The following is a 22,931-nucleotide window of genomic DNA, read 5'->3' as shown; positions in this document are numbered from 1 at the left end:
CAAATGGAGTATAACTTTGTTGAAAGAATCACAGCACTTACTGAAGAGATTATACAATTCTCTTCAATAGTATATTACTCAGGTGATTTTTAAATGTCCCTTTTGTGAAAATAGGCAATAAAAGATGCTGAAGACGATCTGGGAAATGATATTAATATGAAAATGCATACGACCTGGCATGGACCAAAGAATTCATTTTCTTTTATGATTTTCACTGTCTTGAGGCCAAGTCCTAGGATTTCTCAGAGAAATGCTTTCTTGATTAAGAATTCTTCTGCTCAGGGAATGCCAGAATAGAGCCTGTGGGTCCCATTTTCAGCTAGTTCCAGGCGTCATTAATTGTGAGATCTAAGTTGCATATCCTAAGGACACTTGTGTGGAGATAATTGCCACCCACCTCACACAGCCATGAAAAAAATGAATTGAGGTCTCAGGGGAAAGAACTTTAGAGGTACAAATAAAGACAAATTTAGCCAAAACCATTCCTGTTCTGCAAAAGCAAACTGAACACCCACTACCACCACTACCAACAACAACAAGGCACACAAATTAAAAGGAAACCAAAGCCCAGAAAGAGGAAGTGATTTGCCAGGGCCACATGCATGCTCACAAGTAAAGGCAGAAATTGGTGGGAGCTCCACAGCAGTGTTCACTCCCCATGGTTGATTTTACCCTCAGCTTGGACCAGCTGGAGGTGAGGTCTTGTGATGAGCTGACTGGGGAAGGGATTCAACCATTCAGTTCCAGTTGGAGTGGGAATCTTTGAAGTGCATAGTAGGTATCTCTTCTTTGTCAGTACCACAAGAAGGAGCCAAACGCGAGGCTAGCAGCTCCCTATGGCTTGGTCATCAATTAAGACGTGACAGTGAATACTTCAGAAGATCATATCCTAGAAATGCCTGGAGAAGTGTGGGAGGGTTAGACTTAACAGCCCTGACCACTGATGCTAAAACATGACCTCTGATCTCTCATTCTCTCACCTAGATCGAGTCAATCCTCCAATGAACATCACAGCAGTGACTGAAGGGACTCATCTCTCTATCCAATGGGAGAAACCTGTTTCTGCCTTTCCAATCCATTGCTTTGATTATGAAGTGAAAATTTACAACATAAGGAAGGGTTATTTCCAGGTAATTCTTCAGATCATTCCAATGCTTGATGACAGACATTCTTTTAGAATCATTTAAAAAATTATCTTCATTGGCTGCCCTGGTTACATGTCCCGAAATATGTCCTTTTAAGACAAATGGCCATGAGGGTTTGACTTATTTCCATAACACCTGGGTAGAGGTTAGTTACTTTGGGGTAAAAATAGGGTGAAGGACTCACATAAAAACTCATTAGCTCTAAAGGACCAAAAGTTCAGGGAACACAGAAGTGAGATAACATTTATTGAGCCCTAAAGACGTGTAAAGCTTTATTATGTTAGTTTATTCCATCCTTATAGTAACACTGTTATGTAATTATCATTCCCATTTTCCAGGTACAGGAAAATGAGAGGCACAAAGAGATTCAGTAACTTGCCCTGAGCCACAAACCCGGAAAAAAATAGGGAAGTCAGGATTCAAACTCAGGTCTGTCGGACTTCATGTCTTACTGATGGTAGCAAAGCAAAGTTAAGTCGATTCAACAAATACTCATAAACTGGCTACTCTGTGGCCAGAGTTGGGAGATACAAAGATAAATAAGACATTGCTTCTATTATCAAGGGGCCTAGCCTAGTGGCCACGGTCACCAAACCTTAGAGTTACTCTACCACATTAAAGGGCAATAGAGGAGCAAAGGACAGGGTGAGTGGATAAAACAACCAGTGGGGGAGGGATGGGGGTAGGGGGCCCAGAGAGAGGAGCTGAGTGGAATCTTGAAGGATAAAGGGAAGTTTGCCTGGTGAGGGAAGAGGGAGACAACATTCTCAGCCCTGTGCTTCTCAAACTACCAGTGGTGAAGGCTGGCTTTTTTTTTTTAACTTCTGATCCACTGCAGATTGGTACTTTTGTAAAATACAAAAAAAATTATTTGCTAGAAAAATAAAATACAACAAACAACACATAAAACGCAAGACCCCTGATCATGTGCTTGGATGTCGTGGCAATGTCAAATTGCTACAAAATTTCTAAATAATAGTCTCAGTCTCTATTTACCTCATCACAGAACAGTAACAAATTGCTCCTGATCTGCACTAGCCCACTGACTACACTTGGGGGTCGGGGGCAGAGAAACAATTCAAAGCCTTGTGAGAGAACACAGTTCCTTGAGTCAAGAGCCTCGGATCCTGTAGGGATAACCATAACTCTCAACCATATACTCCAACTTTTCCCAGAGTGACTCTTTAAGAGTCTGTTAGAAAAAGAAACCAGTTCCCTTTTGAGAACTATGGCAATAGGCAATGGAACCATTGAAGTATTTTAAACAATAGAGAACTGTGCCGGTTTGGATCTGTCTCCCAGAAAAGCCATGTTCTTTAATGCAGTCTTGCGGTGGCAGACTTCTTAGTCTTTTGATTAGGGTGGAAACTTTTGTTTGAGTGTTTCCATGGAGATGTAACTCACCCAACTGTGGGTGAGACCTTTTGATTGGATTATTTCCAAGGGGGTGTGGACCCTGCCCATACAGGGTGGGTCTTGATTAGTTCACTGCACTTAAGAGAGCTCAAGAGCCAACAGAGATGCTGACACTTGGAGATGCAGACAGATGGATGTTTGGAGATACTAAGCTAAGAGATGAAGCCCAGAGTTTGCCCTGGAGAACCTAAGAGAGGATCCCCAAACACTTACAGAGAAACACTCCAGGAGAACCAAGCAGGGGACTGAGAAAAGTTAAGAGAGATAGAAGGCCAGAGACATTTTGTTGAAAGCCATTCTGAAATGCAGCCAGGGAGCAAAGGACCAGCAAATGCCAGCCACGTGCCTTCTCAGCTGACAGAGGTGTTCTGGATGCCATTGGCCCTCCTTTAGTGAAGGTATCCTCTTGTCGATGTCATAAAAATTAGGGCACTTTTATGGCCTTAGAACTGTAAATTATAACCCAATAAATCCCCTTTATAAAAGCCAATCCATTTCTGGTATTTTGCATGATGGCAGCACTAGCAAACCAGAACAAGAACTGTGACCACATTTGTAGAATAAAAGAGTGATTGGGAGGTTGGCTTTGTTGATTAATGGCTACTGCAATAGTACAAGCAAAAGATGATGGCCATGGGGCAGGGATAAGGGAGGAAGGGAGAAACACATCCAGGCACATCCCTGGGTTGGGGCACATGGGTTGGCTGCATGGTGGTGCCACTGATCAGTAGAGGGAATATAGGAGAAGGGCCCATTTGTGAGAAAATAGTCTCCATTCAGTGCTAGACAATGTTAACCTGAGATGCCTGTGGTCCACTAGTATTTACTGAGAATACATTAAGTTGAACTGTCCAAAATTGCTGCTTTTGCAGGTAAAAAATGGGTTGGATATTGGCATTTTCATATAATTCAACTTAATATTGGGCTTTAGGAAGGTAAATTACAAAAGTAGTTTCATTTAACTCAACAATCCATTAGTTAGGTATTGTTACAGATGAGAAAACTGAGGCTCAGAGTGGTCCCGTGGTGCCATGCAGTTAGCAGGAGGTAGAGCTAGGATTCAAATCCTGCGCATCCTCAATTCAAGGTCTGAGCTCTTTGTTCTCCCCCATGCTACCCCACCCCATTCTCCCCCAACTCTGGTTATTTGAGACATCCTTGTATTTCAAGGATCAGCAAACTTTATTTGTAAAGGGCCAGATTGTAAATATTTTAGACTTTGAGGGCTGTGTTGGTTTGGATATATTATGTCCACCAGAAAAGGCATATTCTTTAAGTCAATCTCGTAGGGGCAGACTGATTACTCTGTTGATTAGAGTGGAACCTCTGATTGAATTATTTCTATGGAGGTGTGTCTTAATTAAATCACTGGAGTCCTTTAAAGAGAGCTCACAAAGAAATAGAGGATAAAACACCCCAAGAGAAGCTGAGAGAGACATTTTGGAGAGAAGCTAAGGTATGTAATCCAGAGTTTGTCCCTGGGAGAAGCTAAGAGCTACATAAACACTGACACTTGGAGATGCTTGGAGATGCAGACAGAAGGACGTTTGGAGATGCTAAGCGAAGACATGGAGCCCATTTGGAGAAAGCCATTGTGGAACAAGAACCCAGGAACAAAGGCCCAGCGGACGCCGGCTACGTGCCTTCCCAGCTGACAGAGGTGTTCCAGATGCCATCGGCCATTCTTTACTGAAGGTATCCTCTTGTTGATGCCTTAGTTTGGACACTTTAATGGCCTTAGGACTGTAAGTTTGTAACTTAATAAATTCCCTCTATAAAAGCCAATCCAGTTCTGGTATTTTGTATAACGGCAGCTCTAGTAAATTGGAAGAAGGGCCATATGATTTCTGTTGCAGCCACTCAATTCTGCTGTTGTGGAGCAAAAGTAGTCAAAGACAATACATAATGAATGGCTGTGGCTGTGTTCCAGCAAAGCTTTATTAGGTATACTGAAGCTTGAATATCATGCCATGTTCACATGTTATGAAATATTATTTTTCTTTTGTTTTTTTCTACCCATTTATATCTGTATAAAACATTCTTAGCTTGTGGGCCATACAAAAACAGGCAGCAGGCTGGATTTGGCCCACGGGCCATAGTGTGCTGATCTCTGCTGAATCTGATGGCAAGCATGTGATAATCGCTTGGTAATATGACTATAGGATATGAAGGGACAAGGCAAAAGGCATTACGTACTCTGCTAACTGCTGCTCCTGTCTTGACATCTGGAAACATCAATTAGCCACCATGAGATACCACTTCACACTCACTAGGATGGCTATTAATAAAAAAACAGAAAATAAGTTCTGGCAAGCATGTGGAGAAATAGGAACACCCGGTCACTGATGGTGGGCATGTAAAATAGTGCAGTCCCTGTGGAACACAGTGTGGAGATTCCTCAGAAAATTAAGTATCAAATTACCATATAACCTGGCAATCCTACTCCTCTGTATACACCCAAAAGAATTGAAAGCAGGGACTCACAGAAGTATTTGCACACTGAAGTTCATAGTGGCATTATTCACAATTGTCATAAGGTGGAAGCAGCCCAAGTGTCCATCAGGAGATGAATGGATGAAGAACTGTGGTATATACATAACAATGTAAAATGTTACAATAGATTCATATTATGTGATATACAATATATACATATATAATATGTACATTATTCAGCCCTTAAAGAATAAAGTTCTGATACATGCAACAACATGGATGAACCCTGAAGACATCATGTTGAGTGATATAGCTAAATGCTAAAGGATACATATTGCTATGATCTCACTTATATAATTAGAAAATGCAAAATCATAGAGTCAGAAATTAGAAGACAGGCTATCAGGGGCAGGGGTGGGGTGGGGTGGGGAATGAGGAATTAATTCTTAAATGGTTCCGAGTTTCTTTTTGGGGTGATGGAAAATCTTTGGTAATGGATGGAAATATTAGTATACTACTGTGAATGTAATTAACACCGTTGAATTGTACACTAAAAGATGGTTAAAATGGGAAAATTTATGTTATATATATGTTATCACAATAAAAATTTCTTAAAAACCCATAGAACTGTACAACATATAGAGTGAACTCTAATGTAAACTATCAACCTTAGTTAATAATATAATTATATTATTGACCCATCAGTTGTAACAAATGTATCACACTAATGCAAAATGTAAATAATAGGGAAAAGTGTGTATTTGTGTATGTTGTATATGGGTACTCTGTACTTTCTGCATAATTTTTCTGTAAACCTACAACTTCTCTAAGAAATAAACTGTAAAAAATTGTAACAAATTAAAAAAAATCAAAAGCTAAAGAAAACGAAACATCAATGAGGCCCAGGTAGACCATATATGCGTTACAACTGACTGTTTTATTTATGTCGGTTACAACATAGCTTTCCCTGAAGAGGCACTGCCAACACATCCAGATTGAAGCAGTCTAGAATAACCTAATTGATTTGTGTCCTATTGATTTTAAATTGATTGTTGAACGATGAGTTGCATTATCTACATATGCCCTCCCATTCTGATAATTTGTGTAACTTAAATTGTGTGTCTGGAGAAATAAAGCTGATTTTTATTTCCCATTTAGACTGAAAAAATGAATGCCAACACATTCATCTCAATAATTGATGATGTTTCTAAGTACTCAGTTCAAGTGAGAGCAGCGGTGAGCTCTGTGTGCAGAACAGTGGGCCTCTGGAGCGAGTGGAGTCAACCTATTTACGTGGGTGAGTATAGCGTGTTTATTTTGAGGCAAGCTACCTTCCTGAGGGTTCAAACAGATAATCCTGGAAAAGTGTACACATTCACTTACGGTTTCACATCTTTGCAATGCATCATTCTCTATAGGTCTACTGCCTTGATAACTCCCTGATAACCACTAATCTAATAATCTATAGTTTTCCTATACTTAATTTTGAATTCATAGTTTTGTTTATTTTCCTAAAGAATATTCCAAAATTGAATAAGCTTCAGGGCCCCCCAATCTGAGTCCATCCCTGGGCCTTCAGCAGATCAGAGAGAGAGGATCAAAAGGGTTGGGAATCTCCTGGGTTGTGGTGGTTCTGCCTCAGTGTTTATTTATGACCGAATTGATTCATTTACTTGGTCAATCTAAGACAATCATTTTTCCTGTCAGTGGAATCTTGCATAGAAAAGAAGGGTTTACAGCCCAGCCTTGCCAATACTTATCGCTTACCATTGGATACATCCCTTCTCTCTATGCTTCTGATTCCCAGGATGAAGGAGGTAAATTCCACCTTGCTTACCTCTCAGGTGTTGTGAAATAACAAAAAAAGACCAGGAGAAGAGCAGGTAACATTGATTGACCACTGTTGGCCAAACACTGTGCTAAAGGCTTTGCTTAGCCTTAGTTAATCTTAGTTAATCTTCTCAATAATCTCATTTACAGATGAGGAAATAGTTTTAGAAAGTATAGGTAATTTGCTCAACATTGCCTAGTCAGACAGTTGCCCAGATGCAGTTCAAATCCAGAGTGACTGACTCCAGCTTTGAGCTCTTTCCCTATGGTGTGACGTGACAGGATTTGGCCATCTGCAAAGTGCTGACCAGACTGAAGGATGACTTCAGAGATCCTGGTAGCCTGCTTTGTGGTCATGGCTGCTTGAGTATGTGAATGTCATCCCTCACAATTTCTAAATTTAGGTACAGAGGCATGTGTTAAGCTTTCCATTATTTAATTCATTCCCTTAGGCTATGAGTTGGTCTTCAGGAAAGTCCTAGGCGGTGACCCACTAGTCCTTGTGGATGGAGTTAAGTTGGATTTGACAGATATCAGGCAGATTTCAAATGAGGAAAGGCATGAGACACGGAGAGTTTTCCTGAGTTTGCAAGGGGGCTGATCACGCCGAGTTGCTGAGTACTGAAACGCAGATGGTATCCTCTAGGATTGTGTAACACACGAACAGTGCAGGCTTATAGGTGGAACTGACATCCACTGGATCTCAGAGGAGCAGCATGGGTTTCCGTGGAGAGAGGGAACTGAAAGGAGGTCAAGGGAACTGAGAATGGACCAACTTCACCTACATCATAATTCTGCCAAGCTCAACTCGTCCCTTCCTTCCCTCCTCCTAGGCTGATACCCCAACCTGAGTCAACTGACCCAGGAAAACAGGATCTCCTTCAACAGTGCTTCATCTGCAGAATTATATTCACTCTGCTCAAAAGGAGGGAAACAAATAGAAGAAATATTAATCAGTCCCAGGGAATTTTTGACAAGGTTATTGATTTTATCGAATGCCTCTGGTGAAAATTAAATTTTTGTCACTTGCATTCAGTGGATTTCTTTTTTTAAAATGCTTTATGGTATTCTCCAAGGGCACAAAACTCATTGCCTCCAAACTATCGGTTTTTAAAATGCTGTCGGAGGTACCTTAAACCAACATGGTAGAACTGGAGACCAAGGTCAGATTCCTGGCTAAGGGTCCAGTTCTGCTTTCTGAGTATTTGAGTTTTGAAGTTATAGGCAGTGTTGATTGTAGAGTGTTCACAGCTTATAAGGAGGAGAAGCATTAGAAAAATCAGGAGATCTAGGTTTGAGCCCTTGCTATGCCAATATCTAACTCTATGATCTAAATTATAGATGGAAAAAGATAGTATTTCATGAGTCGAATAATTGAAGCTGCGTAGAGTGCTTTGTAGAGATAGACTTGCAGGCTAAATTTAGGTCATCAGAAAGAATGATGGTTTATCAGCAACATCAGTGCAGAGGATAGAGTGGTGACGAGTACGTCAGGGTTTTGCCACACCTAATCTCTCTGGGACTCAGTTTCCTTCCTTGTAAAATGTGGGTTCTGCATGCCAAGATTCCTTCCAATTCTTCCATTCATGTTCTTCTCCACTGCACTGCCCCACCATGAAAGTGCTGAGAGGGAAATGGTGATTCATAATGAGAGTTTATTTTGAGCTTGATTTTAATTATTATTCACTCTGCACTTTAGAGCTCTGTCACCATTATTATGTCCTAAATCACAGCTTCCTAGTTTGGATCTGGGCTCATTATAAGTTCCCCCCTCATGTACCTCATTGCCATTTTCTATGGTAAATCCCATCTCATTTACTGCCCAACCCTTTTCATGAAGATGAACTGATTAAGAATAGGACTCACCTTTATAAATCCCTCATTCCTGGAATTTACTCCCCTGCTCAGTTTAGGATCATTAGTGAATTTAATCAGTGCAGACTTTCCATTTTCATCAAGATGATTAATATACATAATAGGAAGCCCAGGCCCCTCTGGGACATTTTGCATGGCTCTTTCACAACCCTTGAGGATGCGGCAATAATTATGCCCAGCTTGCAGTCTATCAGGCAATTTTACCGCTGCATTCATTTCCTTTAGACAGCCATCCTCCTCTCCCACCGTGATTTATAATTGGCACCTGGAGCCCCCCCTCCTTTCATTTTTACTTCAAGACCAAACTCAAATACCACCTCTTTCTTAAATATTATTACGTTCACCCCCTTAATTCTAAGGTAAGGAAATGGAGGCCCAGCTGTATTAAATGACGTAGTTATTGTCAAACAGCCAAGAAATGGCTAAGATATAATTTTCCCAAATAGATGACATATGAGACAATTAGGGAGGTAGAATGGAGTCAGTGGACTAATTAACCCATTCTAGTCCAAGGTTATGTAATAAAGAGTGAGACACAAGATGAGGAAGTTTTGATGGATGAGATGAAGGTGACTGGAACACGGGGGGTACTGCCCAGCTCCAGCTGGCAAGGAGGCCCCTGGACAGCCCAGCACACAGGGAAGGCAGTTCAGGCAACCAGTGAGCCAGGGAACACATTTTGCCTCCCCTCAAACTTGGATGGATCCTCCTGTCCTCGTATTTCCAGTAGCAAGGAATGTGTTTTTCATTTTTTTTTTTTTTTTTAATTTTTTAAATGGAAGTAAGAGTTTCATTTTATTAAGACTTGTTATCAACTGCCTTTCTTCAACTGGCTTCTCTGTCTTATCTTGAGAGTTAACTTCCCACTTCTCACTGTCTTTCTCCTTTTTAATCTTTCTCAACTTCCTGATTTTTCTGTTCCTTTATTATCTTTGCTATCTCCTGTTTACTGAAACCTTTTGTTTCCTGATGCCTGGTTTTAGTGAAGCTGTTAGTTTCCTGAAGTCCATCTTCTTCTCTCCCCTCCGTGAAACTCAGATGCAGTGTGTGAAACCGGCACTTACAAAGATAAAGTTTCCTACAGTCACAGCCTTCTCCATGGAAAGCAGAGCATTCTAAGTGTTTACTCGGCATTTATTTCCAGTTCTGTCTGGGTCAGGCTTAGCTGCTCTGACAGCTATCAGTGACAGGCCTTACCCACAAATCTCAGGGATTACCCCTCTAACAAATGACTGGGTTTTGATCTCACTTCAGTATCTGAAGGCCAACATCTATGCAATGATGGTATGAGGTACTGTTAAAAATGTATTTTTTAAAAATGATTTCTTTAGGATTGAGATGTGCAGCTCTTGCACCCAGGGAGTAGAGCAGAGACGATTGCATTTTCAGGCGTCTCAGCTGCGTGGCTGTGGCTGAGAGGGGGCACTGTGCCTTCCGGAGCACGACATCATCTTCAACAACACGGTGCGTGAGTCACCAGGACCATCTGGCCTTTACTTTTCTGTTGCAGTTTGAGCTGGGGGATGAGGGGGATTCTTATCATCATGTGACACATCCCAGGGTCCGTAAGGACTTGATGAAAATAAGTTGAGGCAGAAAATCAGGGAGCCCATGGAAGAGTTTCGGCATGGCTGGCATGGAAGTAAAGCTACCACAGGACTACTTCTGTGCCTTTTTCCCTTTGCCTTGATACTCACGGGCTGAATTGTGAGGAAACCCTGTACATTTGCCCCCAGTGCTCAGAATTAAAAGTTGAAGGTGTTGGAATCACCTTTTAGATCACTGAATGCATCTTCCTTTCACAGGTTCAGCCTGCATCTCGCTCAAGGCCCTGTAGCTCAAGTCCCCATCACTCTGTCTCATTCCCACTCCTGTGCTTTCTTTTAAACTTTTCCTACTATGGTGACCAGGAAAGGGTAGGATTGAAGGAGGACACTGTGGAAGGGTCCACATTAGGTCTCCCCAGGCCTTCCAAAAGAATCTGGCGAATTCTAAAGCTTCCATCACATAAGAGGTGGCAGCTTCTGTGCCCGCGTGATGGCAGAAAGTGGCTGAAAGTGAAAGCAGTTAACACAGCAACAAGATGAAAAACCCATTTCTTCTCACCTGAGACTGACATACTTGGTGGCAATTCTGGGTTTTCCTTTGCGAAAGGGGGATTTCAGTTTGGTGAAGGCTGTAGTTGATTTGGTCAAACTGCTTCCTTCAACCCGGGCTCCTGTGGTTTCAAGCCTAGTTAGACAAGGCCCAGCAGCCCCCATTTCTTCCTAGCAGCAGGGCTGGCAGGGCCACCTCACCTCTAATTTCCTGAAGCCATGGTCGTCCCAGTGTCCTGAAGGAGGGGCAGCAGGGGGCTTTCAGATTCTGTCCTCAAATGTCAGGAGCAAGTGAATTCCAACTGCGATTTCAGGAGCGATCGATGCCCCAATTGTTCCCACAATGCCCTTCCAAGACTGAATTCTGCCTCCTGTTGGGTCTGTCAGATGGCGCAACCACTTAGAAGAAGAAGAGACTCTGCCATTCGGATGGGCACTAGGCTGGGTATATTCATTACATTATCTTGTGAATCTTCACAAACATCATTTACCCAATTATACAGGTGAGAAAACAGAGATACAGAGGGGTTAAGGAAACTGCTCACTTTCAGCTAGTAAGTGGCAGATGTGGGCCTGGAACCCAGCCCACTCCATTGCTCCACTCCCATGTTATTTCTGTGATGCTCAGTTTTCCCATGAGCCATTGTTCCAGCCAGGGCAGCTGAGGCAGGAGGATGAGCCAGGGCTCCAGCAGTGGGGGCTGGTGGCTGTGAAGCTCATGACTTCATCTGCTTCCGCTGGAGACCAAGCAAGGGGACATTTTCCTTTCTCTCTTAGGCCACCCTTGTCTAAATGTTCCTTTCCAAGTTATCAATAATCTTCATGTTAATAGAGATCTTTGAGGGTTAGGACCATCCATATCTCATGCCTATTTCCATTCCCTGGCATCTAGAATATTTGGTGATTTTTTTTTTCTCTTGATGTCTTTGTTCTGATGTTCACAATATACTGTAATAATAGCTAATATTTATTGAGCACCTACTATGTACAGTACCAGCCTTGTGCCATGCATTATTAACTCATTTGATCCTTATCCCTATTTTACAGAGCAGAAACCTGAAATGCAGAAAGGCTAGCTTGCTCGAAGTCACCTAGGAAGCAGTAACAGAGCCAGGATTAAAATGCAGGCAGTCTGGCTGCAAAATCTCTACTCCTAACCACTGTACTCTACTTCCTTTTGACCCCATGTTGTTCACTTCTAGGTAAAACCTGCCCTCTCTGCAGTCAACTTTCAGCTGCTTTAGCAGGTGGACAAGCAACAGGTCCAGAAACCCCTTATAGGGAAGAAAGTTCTGGGCTGTATGGGGGCCCCAGCAGGCATGCAGTGCTTGGTGCTGTGTGGGAAAGCCTGCAGAGAGGAGTTCCCTATTCAACCTCATCAAGTCTAGTACTACTGGGGCTGGGGGTGGGGGCAGGTAATTCAGACAAATAGTGCTGTAGCAGTGCATCTCAATCCTGCACACACACATAAACACATGCACACACACACATGCATGTGTTCAATCTCTGTTTCCTCTCTGCATTTTGGTTCACTTGAGCCCAATTCAGCAGATAAATACTATTGCTCTAGGCCCTGGACTACTCTATGTTTTGTCTTCCGAGGCTGCATTAGCTGCCCCCAACTTATTTTGTCTCCCTAAGCCAGGTAAAACCCACAGTCCATTTGACAACAGCTCACCTACCCCAAAATATTTGCTTCTGCCTTTTGCTGCTGTTATGAGCCTTTGACCTGGTTTAGGGCACACTTTCATGAATGACACAAAAGCCTCACCTTTCAAAAAGAAGAAGTAAGCCATAGGAAGTTGGTTCAACCCTGCATCACAGGGTAAGGTAGCAAAGTCTTCTCCATTGTCCTGCCTCACTGGTATCATTTGATCCTCTCGCAGCACCCTCTGGTTTTAAAAGCATACAGCAGCACTGCTTCCTTGGAGAGTCCCATCATTTACAAATCAGCTATTTTCCCTTGAAACCCATTGCTGGGGCTAAAAATCAGATTCAAAATCAATATGGAAGCACTGAAATTGTATGGGCATTTTAAAGTGGAGCAGGGTCGAAATCAAATCTATATCCTAAGAGTTTTTAGTCTGGTGAACACAGACACAAGGAATTCTAGAAGTAGGAGGGCTACAGCAACAAGATGGAAGTGATTTGACAAAACTCCCAAAGCAGCCAGAAGCAGAGCTGGACTGTGCTGGGTCCAACACCTGGAGCCTTTCTTTTCCCTGTGTTACCACCATCCCACTCTCACCCCATACATATTTCCTGGTCGCAGAACAATAGCAGTGCTTTCATCCATTGACTTATATTTGATTGAGATGCCAAAAATGATGGTGTACCCAGGTCACCAGAAGCCAGGTAGGTGAGTTCCCAAATGCTCTAACTTGGCAGTGCCTGAACAGCATCCAGAAATGAGGTGGAAGGTCTGGAGGGCTTCTCCTCCTTAGAAGGACAGGCTTTGTGACTTCCTCTTTCTAAAACTGATCCCTGCATAACTAAGTAGTAGTGCCCATCAATTTCTTTAAAAGAAACATCTGTGGCTTCTGATTTAATGGCAGGAAAGGTATTCTCCTTGCATAAGAAAAAAGATTGAAGTTACCTGGAAAAATCTCCTAGGACAGAGATGTAAGAATTCAAATTAATGATGCATTCAGGGCCTTCTAACTTTTACAGTATTGAAATCCTTTTCAATTTTGACAAAAAGGAGGTATACTGTGGGTGGCAGTATACCAGCTTGCCTTGTTCTACTTCTAGCCAAACCAGACTAGATGTTTACATTCATTCTCTTATTTATATAATTGACTATATTAATTCCCCAGCTGCTAAAGCAAATATTATAGCATATAATCAGTTGGCTTAAATGGGAATTTATTGGCTCATGGTTTTGAGTATAGAAGTCCAAAATATAGAAGGTGTCAGCAAGGCGATGCTTTCCCCCCAAGGACTGTGGCATCCTGGGGGTGGCTGCTGGTGACCCTTGTTACTTGTCTTTTCCATCACGTGGTAAGGAATGTGGTGTCTTCTGCTTTCTCTTCCCAGTTCTGTTGACTTGCAGCTGCTGTCTATTCCCCATGATTTCTCTCTGAGTCCTTCTCTATAAGTTCTCCAGGCATAGGAATATGTTCCAGTTTGCTAATGCTGCCATTTTGCAAAACACCAGAAATGGATGTGCTTTTATAAAGGGGATTTATTTGGCTACAAAGTTACAGTCTTAAGGCCATAAAGTGTCCAAATGAGAGAATCAACACAAGTATACCTTCACGGAAGGAAGGCCAATGGCATCCGGAAAATCTCTCTTAGCTGGGAAGGCACGTAGCTGGAGTGTGTTGATCCCAGGTTGTGTTTCAGCTCCACTCTCGGCTCCATTTTTCAAAGTGTCTCTCTTGGCTGCAGCACCTCCTTCTGTCTGTGAACTCTTTTAAAGGACTCCAGTGATTCAATTAACACCCGCCCTGAATGGGTGGGATAACACCTCCATGGAAATTATCCAATCAAAAGTCTCGCCCACAATTGATTGAGTCATATCTCCATGGAAACACTCAACCTAATCAACACTAATATGTTGGACCCTACAAGATTGCATCAAACATGGTGTTTTGGGGGATACAATACATCCAAGCTGGCACGGAGTAAGACCCATTCTGATTCAGTTGGCCACACCTTGGCTAAAAATAAATCTTATCAAAAGGTCCTATTTACAATGGGCTCACACTCACAGGAATGGATTAAGTTTAAAAACATGTTTTACTGGGGTACATAGCTCCAAGCTATGTATTAAGAAATAACATAATAGCATTCAATCCAAAAGTTATTTCCACTTGGAAGTGAGTTTGCGAAAGCTTTTCCTTGCACTAAATTTATCTGCCAAATTATGCTTTGAGGTAAAGCTTCCTTTGGTTCTGTTCTCTAGGGGATAGTGCCATTTTCAACAGGTTGTAGGAGAGTCACCCTAAAGCATGGTGGGTACCTGGAAAAAGCCAGGCCAGGAGAAACAACTAATTTGTCACTTCCCGCCAGGCAGGCACCATGTCTTTGCTTCCCACATAGCACCTGGCATGCATCAGTAACTTTTTTGGATTAAAAGAAATAAAATCAGCTGCCTCCATACTTTTGCTAATTCAGTGAGACTCTTCACTTATCAAAATGAGAGATGAAGTGAATAACCAGAGAGTGGTTTAACTGAAAAGGTTTTTGTAATCCTGGTCCAAAGTAAACGGTAGTATTATCAGGACTGGGCACATCTGCCTGTACAGGGCATTGCACAATTTAAGACACAAATGTGACTGAGTGTGTGATCCTGATAATATTTAAGACACCACTAATTCTTTCTTCAGGACCTGAACTCTACCTATCAGTTAAAAACTAGTTGTAAAAATAATAATTTTTTTTTTCCTGCTCACATATCCCTTGCTGAATTTGTATTCCGTGTATATGAATTTAGAGATTCTCAATGTACTTACTACTTATTAGGGCACCTACATGATGGTTAGGAGCACGGAATGGACAGTTTCAGAGATGGGGAAATGGCGCAGGCTGAATCCCTCATTCAAAAAATCGGACAGGAAATAAAGTAAGAAGGTATTTGATTTGATGGTATGAATTATTCCTAGTTACTCTTTATGTTAGATCTGAGCAACTGCAGGAAAAACAGGGTTTTCCAGGGTATTTACTTATAATTCAGGGAACTGAATCTCAATCCTAGAACCACCCTCAGAGTGTTTATGGTAAAATAAAAGGTTTGCCTCTCTGAGGCTCCGTTTTCCATCATTTTACAGTGTGGCTAATGCCGGTTTGTAAAATAATAGATATAAATATACTTTAAAATTAATGTAAGGAGTCCAGGTATCCTTTGGCTTTGGCTAGAAACAAGCTACCACTGATTGAGAAAGTAGTTTCAGAGCTGGGGAAATGAAGCAGCCCAAATCCCTAAGAAATTGGACTGGGAAATAAAGTAAGAAGGTATTTATTTGATGATAGTTGGCAGAGATGGCAGAACACAGTAATGGCTTATTCCGGTTAGAGGACTCTATGAATATTTGAAAGCAGGAGGGAAGAGAAGAAGAATGAGTGATTAAAGCTTTGGGGAGGTCGAAGATAAGCTCTGAGTAAGAGGTCTCAGGAGGTAAAAGAGCAAGATATCAGCAATCGGGAGTGGCTAGCATAAAATCCTGATGACATCTCTCCCTCTTGATAAGTTGATCACTTTTGGTTTTAAGTATTTTGGAGTTCCTGGAAGTCATAGGATATTTGCAAGGACTTGCAACTTCCATTTACTGCATTTCTCATTTTAAAGAAGAAATAATTAATGGTAAACTGAAGACGGTGACCGCTTTCTCCTGGTGCAATGTCTTTGAATGTAACCACAGTACTTAGCACATTGTCATCAAATCATGACTTGTGTCATTATTTGCTTAGTGCCATTCTTCCCTGATGGACTCTAAACTGCACGAGGGGAGGGCCCATGGGTGCTCTGGATCCCATAACTCATACATTGCCAAGCACATCATAGGAGCCCAATAAATATTTGTTACAAGGATGACTAAAGGAATGAATGAATGAGTGAGTAGCCTCTCCCACAGAAAGGAAACTTAGATTCAGGGAGATAACTCAGGGTGTGAATAATTCTCTGGAAGTGAATCAGGCATTTTAGCAAGCACATTACCTCTTCAAACACCATTTGGTAAATAATCCTGGAATATTTTTGAATGCATTCCCAGTACCTTAAAAAAAAAAAAAAAAAATCACATCCATCCCCAAAGCTATCACTGGAACCTACAGAACATGTCTCTTGAGTGCAGACTAGAAACCAGAGCACAAGATGAAATGCAACATGTTTACACTTTTGAAATGACTTAATGGCAGTTATCTGCCACTTTCCTATCTGAAACAGGAATAATGGTAAAGGCTGTTTTCAGGATAATTAAAATTGTAAAAGATTTATAGTTGAATCTGGTTCCTTTACTGTTAACGATGAGAGTTATCCCATACTTCACTTCCTCTTAAGGTTCAATCGATGTATTTCCAACTCTGTGCAATATTTGGTTGTAATACAGCTAGCTACTAAATAGACTTGTATTTCTGTGGCTTTTTCATCTAGAAACCTTATTACTCACCAAAAGCTGTAAGATCCAGAATTCTGGTGGCACAGTACATAGAACATACTCCATAAATACTGATTGGTGATTGACAGAATTAGTACTGCTTTAAGCTTAAAAGGGGTCTCATTGCCATCATTTCATTTCACCCTCATATCAACTTTGTGAAATGGATGTTATCCCCGTTTTACAGACGAAAATTCTAAGGCTCGGGAATATTGAGCCACTTGCCCAGCCTAATCTAGTGCCTGCAACTCAAAGCCAAGCCTTCTGATTTCTCTGAGCCTAGTCATTTCTCTTATCCGATGCTGATTCTAACTCTGATTTCTTTCTTTTTTTTTCTTCATCAGGAAATGATGAGCAGAAGCCCTCGGCGGAATGGCTCCTCATTGTGCTGATGGCAACCATCTGCTTCGCCTTGTTAATCTTCTCACTCCTCTGTAGAATGTAGGTATTTAAGTTTGAGTGCTTCCAGTGGGGTCTGAGGATTGAATTTGTACAGCCTTGCTATGCATCCACTAGTTGGAGGCTTCTGGTTATCAGGTTGAATTTGGGATATTTTTGCATCTTCCTAGACAGCCTTTCCAAAATGAGTGCAGATCAAACACAAAGTGAGAAAAGCCAGTGAGCAATTTGTAGAAACTGGTCAGGGCACAACACAGCCCTCGGCCATTACACGCCCTTTTGACAGCCCAGTAATTTCAGTGAAGGTTTTTACATTCATTGTCTTTTGATTCCTTCACTGCCTTCTGTTCAGTCTGGGTTGTCTTTGTTAAGCTACCGGCATGGGTCTTTTACATCTCCCATAAAGGAAGGTGACCCACCAGGGGCTGAGATCACTACAGTGTCTCCCATATTGTTATCCCCACTTTTCAGGGGCTGACTCCCACCCTGCCCCTGAGTGGCTAATTGTTATTAAGTCAAACACAGATCCTAGAAATGTCATTCAGGTCAGGTGTCCTATCCTCCAAACCTGCAAATGGCCCCATAAACACTCCCCCATCCATTTTAGCACCCAGGCAGGCAAAGTGCCATTGAGGAGGTTTAGGAATATGCTCTGTCTAGACTCTTTCGTAATTGAGAAAATGACTCATTCAAAATAGCTTCACTATTATAAATATATTCAGTTGGCATCTGTGGGCTGGTGTGTGTGTGTGGGGGGGGTGGGTAGTTCAAAGGAGAGGAAAAAGCAAGTAAACTCTGTGAGCCAGCACAGTTGGGGAAGGTGTTGCTAATGCAGTACTGCAGGTAATAGCCAGGAGCCCCACACCTGACATACAAGATCCTTCTTCATGAATCAGGCCTGGTGACACAAAGTGGCATGACCCAAATACCATTTCATTTCTTTAATGATTCAGAAGCTATATATCAGAGCCTTGCAGTACCCCAAGGTCTTCAATTATTATTACAATGTAGATCTTTGGAAGTTGTGGTCAATAAAGATTTTGAATTTACAAAGCAGAGGATCCGAGAATTGGCTAGGTCCATTTTTTGGGTAGATATTTCACGATAAGAAGGGATGTTCTTGCTCACCGGCTCATTTCCTTCTTTACTCTGTTTTCAGTTGTCATTTATGGACCAAGTTATTTCCACCAGTTCCAGCGCCAAAAAGCAATATTAAAGATCTCTTTGTAAGCACCAACTATGAGGTAATGTTGAAGGTTGTCATGATCTGTCATATGCCCCCAGAGTCTGAGTCCCCCAGGAACCGTCATTCATTTTCTGTATTATAAGACAGGGTTTTTACCCAGGAGACCAGCAAGCTTTCTGTTACTTGTCATTCTGCTGTCTGGCTGACTGGTTTGTTATATATGTTTATTACTGTCTTTACATTTTGGAAAGGGCCTACTCAATTACGAGTGTCCTCACCAGTCAGACTTGAATTTTAATTTCGTATCAGCCATCTCTTAACTGACCTTACACGTTTCCTCCAATCCTATCAGCCTTGACTTCCTTTTCTGTACAATAAGGGTCAAAGATGAGATAGTCCAGGGTCCTGCTTAGCTCTGACTTTTCAAGAATCCATGTTTCTGCACATGGGCACCCTAATCAATAAAGAATTTTCAGAGGAAATTTAGATCCTTGGCATAAAGAGCCACAGAGAAGGCAAATAATGATTTCATCAATATACATTTTCTTAGGCCTTATTCACCATTCAGGGCACTTAGGCTAAACTGAATGGTGATTTACCTATGGCTATTGAATTACTCCAGCACCATTTGTCGAAAAAAAAAAAAATCATTTTCCCCAATGAATTGCCTTGATATCTTTGTGAAAAATCAGTTGTCCATGTAAGTGTGGGTATATCTCTGAACCCTATTCAGTTTCACCGATCTACTTATCTCTTTATACCAGTATCACACTGTCTTGATTACTGTAGCTTTAGATAAATCTTGAGCTCAGGTAGGGTAGGGACTTCAAAAACAATATTTTCTTTCTCAAAGTTGTTTTGTCTATTGTAATTTCTTTGTCTTTCCATATAAATTCTAGAGTTATCTTTTCCACTTTAGTAAAAATGGACAGTTGGGATTTTGATTGGGACTGTGTTGAATTATAGATTAACTTTGAGAGGAGTGACATCTTAACAATGTTGTCTTCTGATTTGTGGACATGGTGTGTCTCTCCGTTTGCTCAGGTTTTAATTTTTCTTAGCAATATTTTGTCATTTTCAGGGTATAGCTCTCGCACATCTTTTGTCAAATTTATCCCCGAATTAATAGCGACTTAGATCAGAGTCAGCAAACTTTTTCTGTAAAGAGCCACATGATAAACATTTGAGGGCCAAACAGTTTCTGCGGCAACTACTTAATTCTGCCGCTGTACATAGAAAGCAGCTGTAGATGACATATGAGTGAATGACGGCGCTGTGTTCCAATAAAACTGTGTAAAAAACAAAAAAAACAACAACAAAAAAAACCCCAAACATGACAAGCTGGATTTGGCCCATGGGCTGTAGTTTCATGACCTCTGATTTAGATCAAGCAAATTTCTAGAACAATTCAGTTCTCTCTCTTATTAATTCATGATTGGATGAACTAACTGGTGGCTGGTTATGGGGGACAGGGAAGGGTGGATGGAAAAACCACCAGAATCGTTAATTTCAATAAGCTGTGACCTTTCTTTAAAGTTTGCAGATTTGCTGTTTGGAATGATCATAGACAATGATGGGTACTAACCTAGTGATGCAGAAAACTGAGGCTGGCAAAAGAATCGCCACCCTCTTGGCTGGATCCTTGCGTTCTTCCTAATCAGGGAAGCAGCCTATCTGCTGTGTTAATCCAGAGCTTTCCTGAAAGGAGAGTGGGTCCCAGTGTACAGCTTTGTTTTGGTCCATCTGAACATGAGCTGTCAATGCCCCCTTGCTCTAGCACGCACAACCCTGAGAAACCACATTTGATTCACACAGCAGCCTGAAGTAATTCATCCTGGCACCCTAATGGAACATCTTAATGCTGTTATCTAATTTCCCAAGATTTCCCTTAATATTCCGAGGTTGGTGAAAGAAACTGGCTCAAGAGCTTATTGTATGAGCTTGGGGTTTGTTTTTAATTAAAATCAAGTGGTGTGTGCATAATATCTTGGGGTAGACAAGCTGGTTTCAGAATAAGCAAAGGATTAATGTCAGAGCTCAGCGCTGCCTGGCTTTTTGGGACAACTTACTCTCTGCTCACATTACAGAGTTTCATGTAAAAAATAAGCCAATGAGAGGGAGAGGGGTGAGGGGGGAGAGAAGGAGCGGGAGGAGTGGAAGAGAGAGGAAGGGAGAGGAGGAGAGGGGGAGGAGAAGAGCAGCTGAGATTGTGACAAAAACCGCTGAGAAAGAGAGAAAGACTGAAATGAGATATGTGTGTGTGAGACGGGGTGGGGGAGGGAGAGATATTGAGGGAAGGAGGGAGGGAAAATATGGAGAATGAAGTACTGACTGATGCTGGATGCCCCATGGCTTAAAACTCTCACCTTGGAGAGTATGCAAATAAGCGCCGAGCAGACCAAAGCTGGGCCACTCAGGCCAGTGCCCAGCCTCCACCTCCAAAGGCAAGGCTGTCGGACCCACTCTTTGGGCCTCATCTTTGGGATGAGGTGGGCAACATGTGCTACGGTGGTGACGGTTCAGCACTGCAAGAACCAGTCCAAACAGCTGGGAAGTGTTCAGCCGGTGGAGAAGGAATCCCTCTACTTTTAATTACATTTCAAACCTCTGAGCTTGGCATGGTACCTTGTGTTTGGGGGAGATCTGCCACCTGAGGGCTGTGTGTGTAAGTTTTTGCTTGTTCAGACCTCAGTTAGAAATTGTTTGGTACCATTCAAGAGACAGACGCTTGGGGTAGGGAACGGTGAGGTGAAGGGGGTGGGGAATCTGGCCTAAATAAGATTATTTTTAAATAACTTAAACTGAGCTATCAATTTATTAGAGACTGGTTTCCCGCTGTTCTTTGTTTCTACAATGGTAACCAGATGGGGTTCCTTTAAACATGAAACAATATGTAAACATGAGTACCTCATGAAGTTCTCATGCAAACCTCAAAGTTAACATGAAATAGAAATACATTTGAGGTAAATATTTGATTATAAAGGCAGGGACCATGTCCATTTTGCTCATCACTGCATACTTAAAGCATAACACAGTGTTTAGCATAGACTAGCTATTAAAAATGTATTGAATGAGAAAATTAGGTAAAGAAATATACTTTACACATGGCATTACTTTTTATTACAAATTTTAAAATTTTTATCAGCATTATTTATTATGGCCCAAATTGGACATTACAAATGCCCAACTGTAGGGGAACAGTATAGTATCCTAGGGTTGGAATGTTATAGAGTTACTTCTAAACACCTTGGACCAATAGGTTTAAAATATGTTTCATGGAAATAAATCAATTTATAATATCGTGTATACAGTGTGACTTCAAAACTATTATCACTTTATGTCTAGGAAGAAGAAAAAGATCACCCATTAATCTAATTGATTTTCCACCTTTTCTTCAGTGAACATTTACAATTTTGATAAGAAAAATAGGCTTAAAAAAAGATAACCAACAGTAAAGAATACACAGAAATGAAAAGTTGTTTAAAAGACATCTAAGGAAGGATGTTTTGTTTTGCAGAAAACCTGTTCCAGCGAAACAGAAATTGAAGTCATAAGTTATGTGGAAGAGCCTGGATTTGAGATTCTGCAAGATTCTGTTTTTTGAGTGTCACTGTGGCAATCTCAAAATGAACTCATGCTCACATGCCTGAGTGATAAGAGGAACGGGAACTGCTTTTTCTTGGCTAAGAGGTGTTCAGAACTTGCTGAACATTTAATTTAGCCGTAAGGCAATACACCCGAATGCACCAGTCTTTCATGACTATCTCCTCAGTCACAGCAGCGGTGCTGATGAATCAGAGCATTCTGCCCGGGTTTCTCTCTCCTCGCTGTACGGATAGAGCCTCCCCAACTGCCCAACTTCGGGAACGGCATTACTTACCTCAAACATCTTTTGCAGAAGAGACCACTTTTTTTTTCAGGCTAATGTAAACTGTGTTTACTTCTCCGGCAGTGCCAGTTTGGCAGCTTAGGCTGCCAATGGTAGCACTTGGGTAAGAACTCAGGAAGAAAGCATTTTGCATCAGCCTAGAGTGGATCATGAGCTTGGATTCAAGACTGTCTTTTCAAATGCATGACACTTTTTTTCCAAGCAGTGAGAGACAGACAGTGACAGAGAGAGGGGGAAGGAGGGAGGGAGGGAGGGAAGGAGGAGAAGAGAGGGGTGAGACAGAAAGGGGCCACGGACATGGGGAGAAGAGAAAGAGCCAATTTCAGGCTCCATATGTCTGATCCACCTAGCAGCATTTGAGTCAAGTTAATTCGAAAACAAAACAAAACGACGACGACGACAGAAACCTAAGACCTCAGCCCTTATCAAAAAAGAGGACAGAATTTTGTTGACAATTATATTCTCAAAGAGAGCTTTGATTTCTGGGAGTATACTGAGAAAGGAATTCAGTGAAATTGGGTTGTGAAGGTGATAACTGCTTTAAGAATAAACTTTTTGAAGAGA

At 41.6% G+C, this 22,931-nt stretch overlaps 1 protein-coding gene across 2 annotated transcripts in view; it reads left to right on the top strand.

The window, feature by feature from the left end:
- IL5RA (interleukin 5 receptor subunit alpha) overlaps window positions 1-22,403 on the top strand; it is a 36,461-nt gene extending 14,058 nt beyond the window's left edge. Inside the window, exons 7-11 of one of the 2 annotated variants that reach the window (XM_037829333.1) lie at window positions 985-1,130; window positions 6,153-6,291; window positions 17,238-17,334; window positions 18,452-18,536; window positions 21,996-22,403. In XM_037829333.1, coding sequence (XP_037685261.1) covers window positions 985-1,130; window positions 6,153-6,291; window positions 17,238-17,334; window positions 18,452-18,536; window positions 21,996-22,082 — 554 coding nt within the window. In that variant the 3' untranslated portion in view covers window positions 22,083-22,403. Of the gene's footprint in view, window positions 1-984; window positions 1,131-6,152; window positions 6,292-7,276; window positions 7,812-17,237; window positions 17,335-18,451; window positions 18,537-21,995 lie in introns of those variants that run through there. The other variant, XM_037829341.1, reaches the window with a different exon arrangement.
- Window positions 22,404-22,931: the final 528 nt, after the last annotated feature.

This window comes from Choloepus didactylus, chromosome 1 (assembly GCF_015220235.1).
Source record: "Choloepus didactylus isolate mChoDid1 chromosome 1, mChoDid1.pri, whole genome shotgun sequence".
NCBI classification, from domain to species: Eukaryota; Metazoa; Chordata; class Mammalia; order Pilosa; family Megalonychidae; genus Choloepus; species Choloepus didactylus.
This window is presented reverse-complemented; position numbering and strand designations above follow the sequence as displayed.